Genomic DNA, 16892 nt, shown 5'->3' with positions numbered 1-16892 from the left:
CAGGCCCTTTATCTTGCCGCCCTTACTCGAGCTCTCTCTCTCTCTCTTCCATAATGTAGTCGTTTCGTTCGTCTTTGTATCCGTCTCTTCGTCTGTAATACATGCGTTTCAAACTACTCGTTCCCGGTGTCCGTTGTGTCTGCGGAGTATGACCCCTCTTCGTACTCAACAATGGCACCCAACGTGGGGCTCGAACCCACGACCCTGAGATAAAGTTCGTTCTCAACATATGTTTTACCTTCTGTATGGCAATGTTACATGTGATTCACTGTTGCCGCATATGAATGCAGCGGTCTCAAAGTGAAAATAAGCCAGCAACAAGGGAATGCGGACTTCAAAATGCGGTCCAACTTGGCAACAACTGCAACCCCCGCCCCCTTGGGTTTATCGGCCTTCCTTTGCCTTGTTTGTTTGTTTGTTTGTTTGTTTATTTGTTTGTTTGTTTATTTGTTTACCGGGTTATCTATCTACAGACTTAGTTTGCCTTCTGTCGCACAGTAGCAACCATGTTTTTGCTCTTGTGTCCGTGTTCTGCTCGGGTTGTTGCTGTTGCTGATGGTGCGTGTGTGTGTGTACGTGTGTTTGTGAATGTGTGTGTGTGTGTGCACGTATGTTTGTGTGTCTGTGTGCGCATGTACGTGTACATGTGTCTATGTATGTGTGTGTGTGCACGTGCGTCCGTCTTCAGATCGGTGAAGCCATGGGCTTAGGTTACACGGTCAACATCCCGTTCTCAAGTACAAGTAAGTGCGTCTAGGTAGCCATGAAGTCGAGACCCTAGGCCGGCAGAGCTCCCTAAACCTCACCACCACTGCCACGATTCAGGTTGTGCGTGCTTCCCCCAGCTGCATCTCATGTTTGGCATTTAAGTGGTCTTTGTAAAAAAATATTTAAAAAATTACAAAAGTGGGAGTTCTGTATGCTGTATTCAATGTGTGCAAGCCACACAGGACAATCCTAGGTCTGTAGGGCAGTGTATAGGAATTGTCACAGCATTGTGTCTCTCCAAATTCTATCTATCTATCTGTCTATCTATCTATATCTATATCTAAGTCTCCTGTACCGGACTTCTGAGTTTGAATGTTCGACCATGGTTTGGTTTCTGTGTGTGTGTGTGTGTGTCTGTGTGTGTCTGTGTGTGTCTGTGTGTGTCTGTGTGTGTCTGTGTGTGTCGGTACGTGCATGTGTGGGCGGGGGTGTTTGCTTGCTCGTGTGTTTGTGTGGGTGGGTATGTGTGTGTGTGTGCTTGCGTGCTCGCGTACTTGGATGCGTGCGTGCGTGCGTGTGCATGTATCTGCACATGTATGATTGTCCTTGTTGGCATCTTGCGTGTGATATTACCTCTTGCTCAGCTCCGGATTTCGTCGCCATGAGAGACGCAGACTATGTAGCAGCGTTCAAGTGAGTTCTGAGTACCTCTGCATCTTGCTATAACTTACGTGCCTCTGCATCGTGCAATAGGTACCTTTGCATTGTGAAACAAGTACCTCTGTACCGTGCAATAAGTACCTCTGCATTGTGTAATAAGTACTTCTGCATCGTGCAATTAAGACCTCTGCATCGTGTAATAAGTACCTCTGCATCGTGTAATAAGTACCTCTGCACCGTGCAATAAGGGGGTGCACGTGCCCCCCCCCCCCCCCCCTTGCCCTATGCAGGCTAAGCACCTGCTCTTTGGCTGTTGAAATGCTCACCTTCTGTTTGTCCACTCTTGTTGTGCTGTTCAGGCATATTGTGTTGCCAATTGCAAAGGAATTTGGTCCAGATATTGTACTAGTGTCAGCTGGCTTTGATGCCATGGACGGACATGGCTTTGAAATTGGCGGGTACAAAGTTACGCCTGACTGTAAGTTCAGTGTACTGTGCTGCTGCTGCTGCTGCTGCTGCTGCTGCTGCTGATACTGCTGCTGATACTGCTGCTGCTGCTGATACTGCTGCTGCTACTGCTGCTGCTACTGCTGCTGCTGCTGCTACTGCTGCTGCTACTGCTGCTGCTGCTGCTGCTGCTGCTGCTGTTATTGACCGCCTGTTGTTGCCTTTGCTGCTGCTATTGCTATTGCTGCTGCTACTGCTGCTGCTTGTGTTGCTGCTGCTGCTTGTGTTGCGGCTGCTGCTGGTGGTGGTGCTGCTAATGCTGCTGCTGTTGTTGTGGCTGCTTCTGTTGCTGCTGCTGGTGTTGCCGGTGGTGCTGGTGTTGCCATTGCTGTTGGTGCTGCTGCTGGTGGCGGCAGTGCTGCCACCACCGCTGTTGCAGCTGCTGTTGCTGGTCTTGCTGCTGCTGCTGTTGTTGCTGCTTCTGCTGTTGCTTCTGCTGTTGCTGCTGTTGCCGCTGCTGGTAGTGCTGTTTCTGCTGCTGCTGGTGGTGCTGGTGGTGCTGGTGGTGGCGCTGGTGGTGCTGGTGGTGCTGGTGGTGGTGCTGGTGCTGCTGGTGGTGCTGGTGGTGCTGGTGGTGCTGGTGGTGCTGGTGGTGGCGCTGGTGGTGCTGGTGGTGGTGCTGGTGCTGCTGGTGGTGCTGGTGGTGCTGGTGGTGGCGCTTGTGGTGCTGGTGCTGGTGGTGATGCTAGTGGTAGTGGTGGTGGTGGTCCTGTTCCTGCTTCTGTACCTGTTCCTGTTCCTCCCTTGTTTTCTGTTTTGCGTAATTTCTCCCGTTCACTGTGCTTTGCTGTCCACAACCCCTGTGTGTGTTTGTCTGTTTCTGTATGGGTTCGAACTTACGCATGAATGTACGCACGTGCACACGCACAATCGCCCGTGCCCTCAAATAACCACTCTTGTTCCGCCGCGCATGCACTGCCTTTTTCCCTGCTTCTAGTTTCCAGCTGATGTATTCTCGCTTGTTTTGTGTGTGTGTGCGTGTGTGTGTGTGTGTCTGTGTGTGTCTGTGTCTGTGTGGTGTGTGTGTGTGTGTTGTTGGCAATGTCCATCCTGTGTAGGTTACGGCTACATGACATCACAGCTAATGACCGTCACGAATGTGCCAGGAAGAGTGGTGCTGGCGTTAGAAGGCGGGTACGTACTCGCTACTATGTCTATGCAAGTGGTGGATACCTGGCGTTGGTGTGTGGTTGATACCTGGTGTTGGTGTGGTTGATGCCTGGTGTTGGTGTGTGGTGGATCCTGGTGTTGGTGTTTGGTTGATACCTGGTGTTGGTGTGTGGTTGATGCCTGGTGTTGGTGTGTGGTGAATACCTGGTGTTGATGTGTGGTTGATGCCTGGCGTTGGTGTGTGGTGGATACCTGGTGTTGGTGTGTGGTTGATGCCTGGTGTTGGTGTGTGGTTGATGCCTGGCGTTGGTGTGTGGTGGATACCTGGTGTTGATGTGTGGTTGATGCCTGGTGTTGGTGTGTGGTTGATGCCTGGCGTTGGTGTGTGGTGGATACCTGGTGTTGATGTGTGGTTGATGCCTGGCGTTGGTGTGTGGTTGATGCCTGGTGTTGATGTGTGGTGGATACCTGGTGTTGGTGTGTGGTGGATACCTGGTGTTGGTGTGTGGTGGATACCTGGTGTTGGTGTGTGGTGGATACCTGGTGTTGGTGTGTAGTGCGCCCTGACAGTAGTCACGCAGGGCCGTCTCATCGACTTTGGAGGTGGGGCGGCCATGGAAGGGGGGGGGGGGGGGGGGTCTAGGGTCCTCTCCCAAGGGAAATAAATCTAAAATTGAAGCCGATTGCAAACATTTCAGGGCGTTAGTGCCATTTCAGTGTAACTACGATAAATGACTTGATTCTGCAACAAACCAAGCAGACGCTACGATCGGGGACAGGGATTCTTCATTATTCGCCACGTTTACGCTGAGCCACGATCATGCGCTTTGCTCCAAAAAAATGTATCGGCCACAGAAGTGGGGCGGCCTGAGCTGCCCCAGCCACCCATGCTGTGACAGCCACCCATGCTGTGGCAGCCTAGTGGTGTATTCAATGACGTCATTTCTGTCCTTGGAAGACTTTGCGGGTGAAAAAATGTTCATTCACATATGGCTGAGTGTGGTTCTTGTTTTGTGTTTATGGCAAATGTGATCGGATCGCAGAATGGCGACAGGGACATATAGAATAATATTGGAAAGGCGTGGAACACATGTGTGTTTGTTCATGTGTTCATGTGTGTGTTCATGTGTTCATGTGTGTGTTCATGTATGTGTTCATGTGTGTGTTCATGTGTGTGTTCATGTGTGTGTTCATGTGTTCATGTGTGTGTTCATGTGTGTGTTCATGTGTTCATGTGTGTGTTCATGTGTGTGTTCATGTGTTCATGTGTTCATGTGTGTGTGTTTGTTCATGTGTTCATGTGTTCATGTGTGTGTTCATGTGTTCATGTGTGTGTGCATGACACGTCTCCTCTTCCTGTTGACAGCTATGACCTGAAGAAGATTTGTGATGCTTCGTTCGCGTGTGTAGAAGCGTTGATGGGAAGAGAGGTCAGTGAGGAGACATTCAACACACCGCATCCTTCTCCTCCTTTCTTCCATCTTCCACTCCGTATAATTCGTTGACTTGTCTCTTAGCCTCTCTCTCTCTCTCTCTCTCTCTCTCTCTCTCTCTCTCTCTCTCTCTCTCTCTCTCTCTCTCTCTCTCTCTCTCTTTTTCTCTCTCTCTCTCTTTCTCTCTCTCTCTCTCTCTCTCTCTCTCTCTCTCTCTCTCTCTCTCTCTCTCTCTCTCTCTCTCTCTCTCTCTCTCTCTCTCTCTCTCTCTCTTTCTCTCTCTCTCTCTCTCTCTTTTTCTCTCTCTCTCTCTCTCTCTCTATTTCTCTCTCTCTCTCTCTCTCTTTCTCTCTCTCTCTCTCTCTCTCTCTCTCTCTCTCTCTCTCTCTCTATTTCTCTCTCTCTCTCTCTCTCTCTCTCTCTCTCTCTCTCTCTTTCATGACCTTCATCATCCTCATTATGGCAGTGTGTGTGTATGTGTGTTTCTTTGATTGTTTGTGTTCTCTGTACCAGTATGATGAGCCGGGTGGAGGTTGTCCTGTCAGTGACGCTGCCATTAGAGCCATAGAGGAAACCGCATCTTATCTGCGTAGGTTTTAATACAGTGCTTCTGCGTGTGTGTGTGAGGGGGGGGGGGGGGGGGACGTGCGGTCGTACATGTGTGATTGTGTGATCGGGTGTGTATGTGAGGAGGGGTGCTTTGGGTGTGTGTATGGGTGGGGGGGGGGGGGGGGGGAGGATGTGTGACTATACACTTGTAATGTTAAAGTGATCAACCATTGCATGTTGTTGTCGATCAGGTTAGAATCAAAATCAGTGTACAACGAAAGCGACATGTTGAGGAGGTGGAATGCGCGTAGCTCCTGTTGTACTGCCGAAGAGAATGAAAAACTGCGAAAACATGCGGGGAATGCGCATCGTTTAGATAGATGTGTGACTGCTCCCTTATCCGACCATTCTTCTTACCCTTACCTTAGCCCCCTGGAGACAGCCCGTGCCCCGAGGAGCGTGGATAGTCGGCACTCTACTCTACTTGGTAGATTGTACTTGTCAGGGAGTTAGAGTTTTGTATGTATGTGTGTTTCTAAGCTAAAGTTCAAATTTTTAACATAAAAATCCGAAGGGATAGACACACTTTGGCAGTATGATTATCGGCTGCACGAAAACCTGCGCCCGATAATCGTATTGCAAAGACGTTTCTACCGGTTCGAATAATAACGATATGGGCTTTCAAGCCCTGTCGTTATATTGTGGATAAGGTATTTATGACAATGTGCGTGCTCCGTGTGTGCGTGTGTATGTGCGTGTTTTGTGCATGGGTGTCTGTCTGTTTGTGTGTGTGCATGCTTGTTTGTATGGGCGCGTATGTGTGTGTGTGTGTCTGTGTCTGTGTGTGCGCGCGCGCGTGGTTTTGTTCCCCCGTACGCAGCCAAGTACTGGCGGTGCATGAGCACCGAGCGGCGACCTCGCATGCGCAGCGAGGCCGAAGTGGCCGGAGTCCTCGCTTCCATGGCAACCGTCAGCGGTGGCAGTGGTGGAGGTGGCGGCCCCGGCGGTGGAGCAGCTGGCCATAGAAGCCTAGTCTCAGCCTCGTCAGCATCATCGGTAGCGGCAGCATCTGATCGCTACGTGCCGGGCATGGTAGGGCAGGCACAGGTGGCAATGTCAACTACTCGCCCTGTGCCGCAGCGCCAGCAGCTTGCCTCTGAGACAATGGACGACGACGACGACGACGACGAGGAGGAGGAGGAGGAGGAGGAGGACGACGACGAGCAGGGCGTATATTACGACGACGGAATGCAGCCGGGTGAATCTTCCGTATAGCTCTCCGCCGCTCTGTTGCCCGTCGTCCCTGTGTCACAACCTGTCTCGTATGTCCGTGTGCCATAATCGGACTTGCCCGTCTCTGTGCCACAGCCTGACTTGTCTGTTCGTGGGCCACAGTCGGACTTTCCTGTCTCTGTGCCACAGGTTGACTTGCGTGCTCATGTGGCACTAGGAGATTTGCGGTCGACGAATTACCAACAGACGCGTCTGAGAGAGAGAGAGAGAGAGAGAGAGAGACAGACACTGACACTGAGACCGAGGTTGAAACTGCGTGGCGGCACACTTTCCGGTGCGCGTCTGGTGTGAACGTATCACTAATGCAGTGTGCTGTGTGCATATGTACATTCCCACTGTGTATGGTCAATCCACAGCACAGCTGCTTGAGGATGTCGCTGTGTGCAGTAAAGCCGCAGCACGGCCGTATGAGTACGCACAGTGCGACTCAATGAAGACTGTTCCGACTGTGTGATATCAAGAAAAATAGCTGTATGCCCGATTGCCCGGACATGTGCATCTGTCCAAAGTGTTGAGTCTACTGTCTTGATTTCCCGCATAGCTCTCAGTCCCGTACCTCAAGATTGTAGAAATGGCACAGTGCTGACGCTTGACGTGCCTGAAAACAAACATTCCGAATACTACTCACTTCAGTGCTATAACCCTCGATGATGTCATCTCGTTCCCTGCTGGCTGCAGTGATGTCATCATCCTTGCAAAGACTATGTCGTTACAGTGGGATGTGACTGGGATGGTGTTATCCACATCATCATCATCATCCTCCTTCACATCATATCTCTCCGCACCCTACCCCAATGCTGCATGGATTTGCGTAGCTATGTGCTGAACGGCCGCCGAGAAAGAACGATTTCGAATTCTCCGAACATCGCTGCCGCCCAATTCCCTCCTCAGCTGTCTTTCATTTATGCCCCCCCCCCCCCAGTTGTTGTCGGAGTCATAGCCTATTATAGGTCTGTGCACACGTGTTGTTTTGTTGATCAATTGTCTGCTACAACTCTCTATGAGGTGATCCGGATAGCGAGTAACATTTTTGTACCCGTCCGTTATTATTAACTTCATGCTGTTCTGCTCTGGATTTCTATTTCTATTGTCACAACGTACCAAGTACCACCACCCATCCCCTCCCTCCCCTCCCCCCCCCCCCGAATTTCTATGATTTTGGTTGACTCGTACGTGTACGTTTCCGCTCGCACCGCAACGTACCTCCGCTATTATTTCCACGTGCCACTCAGTTTGCTGTCCGCGTTGTTATGGTCATTACCTTTGAATGCTTCCGCTCACACAGTCATTCCCCGCATGGTCATTCCCCACATGGTCATTCCTCTCATGGTCATTCCCCTCATGGTCATTCCCGTCATCGACAATCCCACTCTCTAGATAGCCACCAGTCGATTACCGATTTATCCCGTAGACCGTTCCCGAATGCCGTGCTGAAATTTGATTCTGACGGCCTATCCGTTGTAGAGGCTCCAACGGACTTCGTCCCACTTGCGTGTACGTGCGTGCTTACATGTGTGAGTGCGGGGCAGAGTGCCCGATAACCTTATCAAAATCATTAAGAGATGCCTTACAGTCCATTCAGAAAACGATGATAATCCTAGCTTTTGGCCATAAACGGGTCAAATTTTGAGTTTTTGACACAATTTTTTTGCCAATCCCCATGGAATGCTCTTCCAATTGTGTTTTTGAAGTCTATTAAGAGCAAGCCATAACAAGAATAGGATTTCGGCCAGGTTTGGCCCCCAAAGCACTGACTTGGGTAAAAAGTTAAAAACCATGAAAATCCAGGCCGTTTACTCCACTTGCATAACAGTACATTTGCGGTTCGAACCCCAGTTGAGGTACCTTTTTTGGACCCTTTTTCAAGTTTCGAATCTCGCGGCACTGCACAGTTTACCACAAAATCGCCAAACACGGGAGCTCTCCAGACCCGGTACCCAGCGCTCATCTTTTTCTGAATGAACTGTAGCAAAGTCGGAGTACATGACGTGTATGTGAACTGGAGGCAGTGGAGGGAAAGCTGGTCACCTGATTCTACATTACCATGACTACACCGGCCTGAAACCATGGAAACCTGGCAGGTCCCGGGCACCGAAATTTTGATGCACTAAAAAAGTAAAAATAATTACGTGTTGTACAGTATACTAGTACAGTACAGTACTAGTACCAGAAAAGAAAAGAAACGCACTATTTTTTTTAAAAAGTAACTAAGTAACTTTTTTTTTACCGTTGTACATGTAGTCTAGTACTAGTAGTAGTACTAGTAGTCGGAGACAAGATGGCAATTATTATTGATAGAAACACAACCAATCGACGACCAACAAACACTGATTCGTTTTGACAGAAACGTTTTCTCCAGAATTCATCAGTGAAGCATTGAGCAATGATTATAATCGTCAACACCAAGACCGCTCACGCAATCAGGCTAACGATTCGGCAACGTGCAACATCGACATCGTTCACTACTTGCGCCTACTTTTTGGTGTCGCAATCATTTGGAGTGTCCCAGTTATCCCTCCTAATGCCTGGTAGTGGCTGGCACATCATGTGACATGATTGTATGTTTGTGCGTGCATGCTATGCGATGACAGACATGACAGCATGTCACAAGGCGGATCGAAGGCGACACGTAGAATCTACGTGCGCCGACTTTGTACCACTAATCTTTGCAACGCTGACGCGCACCCTGGTGCTGGCGCAAAGATCCCAGCCTACCCAGCCAGGCCAGGCCCATAGCCTAGGCCTCGACCAAAATAATGCTTGCGCATATTTCCGCATATTTTGTGAGACAGTTCATTATGGCATATTGAGCGACAAAGGGAATATTGGAATGAAGCCAGCATAATACAAATATTCTGAAGAAAACGAGGACAAAACATTCATATTATGGACAAAATGCGTTCAGGAATGCCTTTTATGGATGAATTTGGAATGGTTGAGGCGTTTGCTACATTTCCCCATGGATGAAGACTATCGCTACGGTTGCTGGGGACACACCCCAGCCATACTATTCTGCATGTGATTTGCACCATGGCATAAGCATGATAGCCGTGAAGCCTGTGAATATTCCAAGGTTGCAATTTCACTGAAATGATCGACACTTTCTGCTTATGTCGAGCATATTTTGGCATATTTTGGCATAATCTTTTTTGCATATCTTGCTAAGCCTTTTATTATGGACGTTTTCCCTGATATGCGACAAGCATAATATTATGCTCTTTTTTTAGCATATTTGGTCGAGGCCTACCATAGCCCCGGATCCCGGACCGGACTCTCGACCATGTGGCCAGTGATAGCACGTGCAGTGAGCTAGTTGTGGTCCTTGTGGATCACTGGTTGCTCGAATTATCACGTCAACCATGTCCATGATGGTCAACAACTTACTTACTGCACTCTGCGGCAAAAATGGCAGCTGTGCGATAGACCTTTTCTCTATCAGATTTCTCTCGAATGTCTGTGCCGCCCTGTACCATTGACATTGTGTACTCTACGCTGTAGCTGTGTTGACATGTAGGTCATGTACAAAAGTCATGTGCGTGGACTGGTTGCCCAACGTTCGCGTTGCGCATCGCTGATAGCTCCACATAGCGTTGGTGCCAGTTGGTGCAAACCAGCTGCAAAAACAGGGCTGAGGACTGAGGTCTTCACAGCTAGACGGCAGATATGGATCTCGTCTCGGGACTCTTGCCTAGGCATAGTCCGCCTAGGCATAGTCCGCAGATTCCTGTCATTGAGTCTGGCCTCTCTCCTTTTTGCAACTGCTGACTATCTGCGTTTGCTAAACGTCGTAAACAACGACGGTTACGGTTACGTGGTGCATTGGTGGTCCCTGATACACAAAACGTGGTTTCACCGCTGCGTGATGGTCACGTCACGTCATGTGGCATTTGTTGGAAGGGCACTGCACTGGCGCATATATGGGTGCATAAATATCTGGGGCAACAGTCGATCTTGATGAATTCAAGGAGTGGCTTGCTTTCTTCTTTGATCGAACAAGGAGAGGAGAGATTTGGCTGGACACTTGCAGAATTATATCTATCAGTGCGGAGAGAACTGTCTTTGTTCACTTTCGAAGTTTCGTGCTGCAGTCTGAAACTCCTATCCGCAGAAACTAAAATTTAAAAAAATCTTCTATTAAATTTTATTGGTTGATGCGGCGGAATTATTTAGAGGGGCTTGTATTGGTGCTGCGGCTGGTGGTGCCTTGAATCGGTGCCGGTGAGCTCCTTCTATTCTGATTTGGTGGACCAGCGATACGTGAAGGTGGACGAGATGTCGACCAGTGGCAGTGGCAATGGTATCCTGGAGGGATTCTTTGGTTCTGTCAGCGGCAGCGTGGAGCGCTGGACTGGCATAGAACTAAACCTGAGTACCGTGCTGCTGGTCGTCGGCGTAGTGCCCGTGCTGCTGGGTCTGCGGGCGGCGGGGAGAATACACAGGACGGTGCGCTCGGGCCTGTCGCTGCTGTCGGGCCCGGGCACCGTTTCACGTGCTGCTGTGAAGCACATCATGGAGAACTGCGAGCCAGGCAACCCGGAGATGGCGTTGAAATGCGCCGACGAACTCGATGCCAGCGGAAAGCACTTCCTGATCCATATCGGGGAGGAGAAAGGCAGATTGTTCGACAGCGCTGTTAGGGAGCACCGCCCGACTGTCGTACTGGAACTGGGCGGTTACTTTGGGTATTCCGCGCTGCGCGTAGCGCGTCTGTTGAGCGCCGACGACAACGCCAAACTCTACTCGATGGAAATCAACAAGGAGTGCGCGGAGAGCTGCCGTACGCTGCTCAAGTTCTGCGGCATGGACGATCGCGCCGAGGTGCTGAACTGCGCAGCGCAGGACGGCATAGCAGAGTTCCGCGAACGAACCGGCCGCTCGTCCGTCGACATGGTCGTCCTCGATCACTGGAAGCCGTTGTACCTGCCAGACCTGAAGCGGCTGGAAGCCTCTGGTCTCATGCACCCGGGAACCGTGGTCCTGGCAGATAACATCTTGTACCCGGGCGTTCCTGACTACAAGGAGTACGTGACGACGAGTCCCAAGTATCGTACAGTGATGCATACTTGCAAGATGACAAGCTTCACGGGTGTCGAAACGGATGATTCCGTCTCCGTATCCGTCTACCTGGGCGAGCAAAGTGACAGATGAGACGTCGGCGCTGACTTGTTTGGCCTCCCGCAATTTGTGTGTGTGTTTGTGTGTGTGTATGGGCGTGTGTGTGTGTACGGGCATGTGTGTGTGTGTGTGCATGTGTGTGTGTGTGTGCGTGTGTTGTGTGTGCTTGCGTGTGTGTGTATGTGCGTGTGTGTGTGTGTGTGTATGTGTGCGTGTGTGCATGCTTTCACTGTTTGTATCTTCTCACGATCTTCTGGGCAAGCAATCGCCTCTGAAGACTAGACCGCCGACTACTAGGGCAATATCACTGGGAATATACTCTGGATGTGCGATCTTGCATGCGCGAATGCGTGTATAAGTGTGTGTGTGTGTTTGTGCCCGTGTCTGCGTACGTGTGTGGTGTGTCTGTGTGTCACGGAGACTCTATTTTCGATTTGGCCGAGTTGCCGGAGACTCGTCGCTTCTCCCAAACCGTGCAATCGTTGCGAGATCCTCAGCTTTACTTGTACTCTCGCGGAGACGTCTCCCGCTCAGCAGAGGTGACTGTTGACTCGCGATTGCTCTCTGCCTTCGGGCAATGCCGTGGAATGTCTCAGTGCTTCTTGTCAGTTTAGCACGGGTGCATGGAATTGTCCTCCTCTGACTTCCGAAAACCTTGTCTGGCCTGTGGGCTCTTTTAAAACACACTTACCTAATGTCTTGTGCTCCGGAGTACTGCGCGTACTCCTCTGTTTGTCGAATCTAATCGCATTCATTATCCTTTGCTCTGTCATGCGGCAACTTTCAAATTCTCAATACAGTTAGTCCGGTTATAATTCTGTCAATTGTGTTGCGTCCAATATGATTATACACCCTTGCGCTGTGTTGTGTGTCAGGGGTGCTCGGTCGGCCCGTCACCGTCCAGTTCACATGCTTCGTGACTTGGCGATGGTGGGGGGTCGGGTTCCCCTGCCGTGATTGGTGCTGCACCGAGCTCGTTTTGTGTGAAAGTAGAACTATTATTATTATTCTTATATCTATACTTTTTTTTATACACCCTTGGCATACTTGACCGATGCCATCGGAATTTCATTGGAAGCGCGACACTATAGATGTTGGAGGAGTAGTGGAGTACACACACACGCGCGTGACGTGTACAGCTGGTGTGCGGAATATCTGTGTCAAATCTTTATTCTCGCGACGGCCTGTACGTGGCCGATAAGAAATAACATAGTAGTAGTAGTGATGCCTTTATCGTATGTCCTTATCCAAATAGAGTATATACTTACACAACGGTGATACGCTTCGCCTACTTTTAGCCTTCTGGCGTTCTTCTGCTCTTTTATCTCTCCCTACTGATTACTGACACATTTGATTACGACAGATAAATATTATGTAATGTCACCCCCACCCACCCTCCCCTCCGCTATCATATTATTGGGCAATGATCCCGTTTGACTTTGCGAAGTAAAATAAAGAATACAATAATTATACAATACAATAATACAGTCAACTTCGCTTATAACAACACTCGGCGGGGCGTCAGAAAAGTGTCCTTATTAGCGAAGTGTCGTTATACCCGAAGTCTCATTGTATGTACTACAGTTGGATGGGACTTTGCTCTGGGCATGGAAATTCTGTCGTTATTCCCGAATTGTCGTTATTAGCGAAGGTGACTGTAGTAAGATTTCGTACATCACAAGGAGGGTTTGGAATGCGTGATTAGTATGATGCGGACAGTTCATGGCTAGCAGTGATCACACTAGGTGTACTGGTGAGAGTGGCTCGTGCATGAGCAAATTGAATTGAGCAGCAGGGATGATCTATGTTTAGGGCTGAAACGGTTATTACGAATAACCGGTTATGTAGCCGTTAGGGCCAAACAAACGGATGACGGGGTGATCGACGGTTATGCAGCGTTTTCCAGTCGAGTCACCGAAGTAAACGCTGACGCATAGCCTTTGGCGGATCATGCTCGGTGAATTGCTGAATTATTATGCTTTCCATTTTGCCCAAATTATGCCAGTGATTATGCTACATTATGCTGGAATTATGCCAATGATGGTGCTATACTATGCTGCGGTCCAATCTATTGGTATGGTGAACTCAGCACAAACAGTCTGTGGCGGATCATGCTCGGTAAATTGCGGAATTATGCTTTCCATTCTGGCCAAATCATGCCAGTGATTATGCTACATTGTGCTGGAATTATTACTAAGAAAGTGGTGGACATCACGCAAATGCATCATAAAGAAAAGGGGGGGGGGTTGCCGCTCTGTTCAGTTATTCACAATCGCCAGATTGCACATGTGTTTGGTTACAACACCGGGGGGGGGGGGGGGGGGGGGACAATTCAAGAGAGGGCTTCATTCTTAAGGTACTAGTACTCTTTTCGCGGCTGTATCTGGGCCGACCGCACAAGAAGAGGCATTACTTTGGTCCCACACAAGCAAATCACTCCAAATTTTCTCCACACACAGATGAAAGGGTAGTGATTGCAGCAGCAGAAAATATATTGTCATGCTTTGCGAGATCCTTGGAAAATGTAAATCAGAATGTACACATTCTGTCGATATGACGGGCTACACATTTTCTTAAAAAAATGTCCAGGAAAAGACTATTTGATGGGTCCAAATTTGTTGGATCCAAACCATCTAGGTCTGGGGAAGGGCACCTGGGTCAGCAGAAGTCCATCCAAAGGAACAAAGGACGCACAATACACCTTATAAAACAACGTATATAATACGCGACCGTGTTGCAACATTTGAGAGAGGGCAAAGATTGTTCTAGTTAAAGTGTTGCTCTTGAAAACACCCAGGTGCCCTAGGCCTGGGCATCACCTTTCCAAAAATGTATACTTTGGGGGGTGTCCAGACACTTTATCCAAGAGAAAACTTCAGAAAACACACTCGCAGTAGGCTAAAAACAGTGAAAAAAAGGGGTCCAAAACAGACAAAAATGCAGGCATAAGCTGTAATGTCAGCAACAAAACCTCACCAAACCAAGCTAAAATCCACCAGCCTCATATGTGACACCTTCTTGCTCTGTTCTTTGCTCTTCCCAGCCCTTTTTCTTTCTTCTCCTCTTCTTTCTTGTGCTTTTTTGCAATGCTGAACTGGCCACTTCGGCATGTGCAATGCGGTCCGTATCCTCCTTCTTCAGTGCCTTGATGGTGTTATGGCCAACAGAACACGACATTTCTCTTAAGAACTTGACAAGGGCTCATGGCACCATCATTGAAAGTGCATGTAGCAAGATTTGCAGCGAGCTCCACCAAACAGCGACCTGCATTGACTTCCTTCGGGCACATGCGCCACACGACACCATTGAATGCTTCTTTGGCATTTTGTGTGGCACCAAGCAAGCACCGTTTCAGAAGTGCCTGGTCTGCCAGTCTTCGGTAAACAGGCACCAGCAACTTGTAGATGGCCTCTGGCTTCGGGATTTTCTGCTAACAGCTGCTGGGCAGCGTAGTTGCGGCTTTTCTCGCCAACCGTGTGTGCAGCCTCAATTGCAGCTTGTTGGTGTTTCTGGAAGTTCGTCTTGTTGACAGGCTTGGGGAGGTCCATAATGGCACAGAATTTCTGGAGACCAGAGTGTCCTCGGCCAATGGGCCTGGCAGCTAAAACGGAGCATCGGTTGACGTCAAAAAATCTTGTTCTTATGGACGATGAAAACTTGACATTAGCACCAGGACATGATTCTGATGAACAGGATATGACCATGTGTGATCCTAAGCCTTGCTGTCTCTCCTTTTCCAAAATGATACCGCCAACTTTACAAACTGCACACACATTTCAGCAGAATCTCCTGCAGCTGCTCCAAGTCGAAAATACGTTTCCCGCACCAGTATGGGGCTCATCAGCCTCGAAACAATCACTGTCATCACTGCTGTCACTCGTGTCTGGGTTCGAGGTCAGTGAGGTATCAGACTCCGTTCCAACATCGCCATCGCTGTCTGATGTCTCCTGCTCCCACCAGGGTTTGCAGCCGACGAGCTTTGCAAATGAAGAGCTACGTCCAATATCTTCTGGCTCCGCTTCCACAGGAACAGGGTTAGGATCGGGAGCTGTTTCAGGCTTCTTTCCATAATATTTCTTCTTTTTGGCAACGTAGTATCTACCTTTCCATTTTTTTGTTTCCCATCTTCAAGCTCGATCAGCGAGTGCAGAATAGTTGCTGTTTGTGATGCAAAAAGCGCAAGGGAACCCAGTTTTTACGCTGGGTCGCCATTTTGTGCAGTCATGGTAACGAATATTTGAATTTTTGCCACGTGGCATGAGTACTCATTTTTGCTCTTCTGACAGCTAGCATGGTCACGCTGCAGTGCGTACATCGTACATACCCACGCACTTCACTGGCCTGTAACTCTGCAAAGACTGTGCCGATTCGCCTCAAATTTTGGATTCCACAGGTTCAGGGCCTTGTGCGTCCACTGAAAGAGTCAAAAAAGCCGATTTCTAAACTTCGATTTTTGACCCTACAAAGGAGTACTAGTACCTTAAGGGGCAGGGAAATTTTTCGATGACTCTTATAGACTGGGGCACTATTCAAGATAGGGCAGACCAGTATTCAAGAGAGAGCTCTAATCGCACGAGTACGACAGACAGTCATCATGTACCATTGTATCTTGTATGGCTGTCATGGAGTGCAGGAAGGTACAGTAGTGATCCTGCGCTGTCGACTTGTTTTATTCAAAGCCCCACAGTTTAGCAACCACCTGCTCGTAACGACCGTTTTTCCATGCACCGACAGTTCTACACAAACACTGTGGGACCTGGTTCTAAAGACCACCTGGCTTTAACGACCGCTTTTGCTTGCACCTTGAGGTGGTCGCTTAAATCAGGTTTTACTGTAATAGCAAGAAGGTACAAGAAAGGAGCTAGAGAGAAAAAGGGAAACCAAGGAGGAGTCCAGGTGGAAAAGCATAAATAAAGATTACAACATTGAAAGGATCGGTCACGAAATACGGTTAATTCCCATCGTGGGTAGGATGATTATTCAATTGACATCTCTACGCAAGAAGTAGGTCGTTATTATTTAAAACAATGAAAATAAACATTTTACCAAGCATGCCTGCGGAAAGACGCAGAACATACTATTTTTGATGCAGCCAGCCTACACATCATGCAAGCGGCATTGGTGGAGAAATGATCGTGCGCTAGTGACGCACAGACAGTAACCGGAGGAGTTCAAACATACTCATTATTAGATTTTTGGTAAGGAAAGCAAATCAGCACACGAAGCACAGAAGCCATAATTATTTCGACTAGCTATTGTGTCCATGCTCTGCCCGCCAAAAGTTCCGGATATAAGGACTTGGTAACTAACTTGTAAATCACCATTGTATTCGACCTGAAGAGTAATGGAATGAAAGGCCTAGTCGAAAAATTATAATTATGGCTTCTGTGCTTCGTGTGCTGATAATCATTATAAGTATTATAGTACTCCTCCAAGGCATGGGTGTGCTGCTCTTTGGATGGCATTGCTCATTAGTGCAACGGCAAGAAGTATCCCCCTTACATTTAACCCAGTGTC

General features: G+C 48.8%; 2 protein-coding genes and 1 long non-coding RNA gene across 4 annotated transcripts in view; 2 read left to right on the top strand and 1 right to left on the bottom strand.

Annotated features, from left to right (window-relative positions):
* LOC135827716 (homeotic protein female sterile-like) overlaps positions 1-7733 on the top strand; it is a 52140-nt gene extending 44407 nt beyond the window's left edge. For both annotated transcript variants that reach the window (XM_065340168.1, XM_065340169.1), the window contains exons 26-32: positions 689-743; positions 1353-1401; positions 1728-1846; positions 2934-3009; positions 4352-4415; positions 4932-5007; positions 5848-7733. In XM_065340168.1, coding sequence (XP_065196240.1) covers positions 689-743; positions 1353-1401; positions 1728-1846; positions 2934-3009; positions 4352-4415; positions 4932-5007; positions 5848-6242 — 834 coding nt within the window. In that variant the 3' untranslated portion in view covers positions 6243-7733. The remainder of the gene's footprint in view (positions 1-688; positions 744-1352; positions 1402-1727; positions 1847-2933; positions 3010-4351; positions 4416-4931; positions 5008-5847) is intronic.
* On the bottom strand, positions 3230-3389 carry LOC135827719 (uncharacterized). Its single transcript, XR_010555528.1, has 2 exons — positions 3310-3389; positions 3230-3261 (listed from the first exon to the last, which is right to left on the bottom strand). It is a non-coding gene; the product is annotated as an uncharacterized LOC135827719 (long non-coding RNA).
* A 2432-nt stretch (positions 7734-10165) lies between the features above and the next one.
* LOC135827717 (catechol O-methyltransferase-like) lies at positions 10166-12222 on the top strand. The gene has a single exon (XM_065340170.1). The coding sequence runs from the start codon at positions 10533-10535 to the stop codon at positions 11406-11408; it is 876 nt and encodes a 291-aa protein (XP_065196242.1). The 5' UTR covers positions 10166-10532; the 3' UTR covers positions 11409-12222.
* Positions 12223-16892: the final 4670 nt, after the last annotated feature.

The sequence above is a fragment of the Sycon ciliatum genome, chromosome 11 (assembly GCF_964019385.1).
Source record: "Sycon ciliatum chromosome 11, ocSycCili1.1, whole genome shotgun sequence".
Lineage (NCBI taxonomy): Eukaryota > Metazoa > Porifera > Calcarea > Leucosolenida > Sycettidae > Sycon > Sycon ciliatum.
The sequence above is the reverse complement of the archived record's forward strand: the minus strand, read 5'-3'. Positions and strand labels throughout refer to the sequence as shown.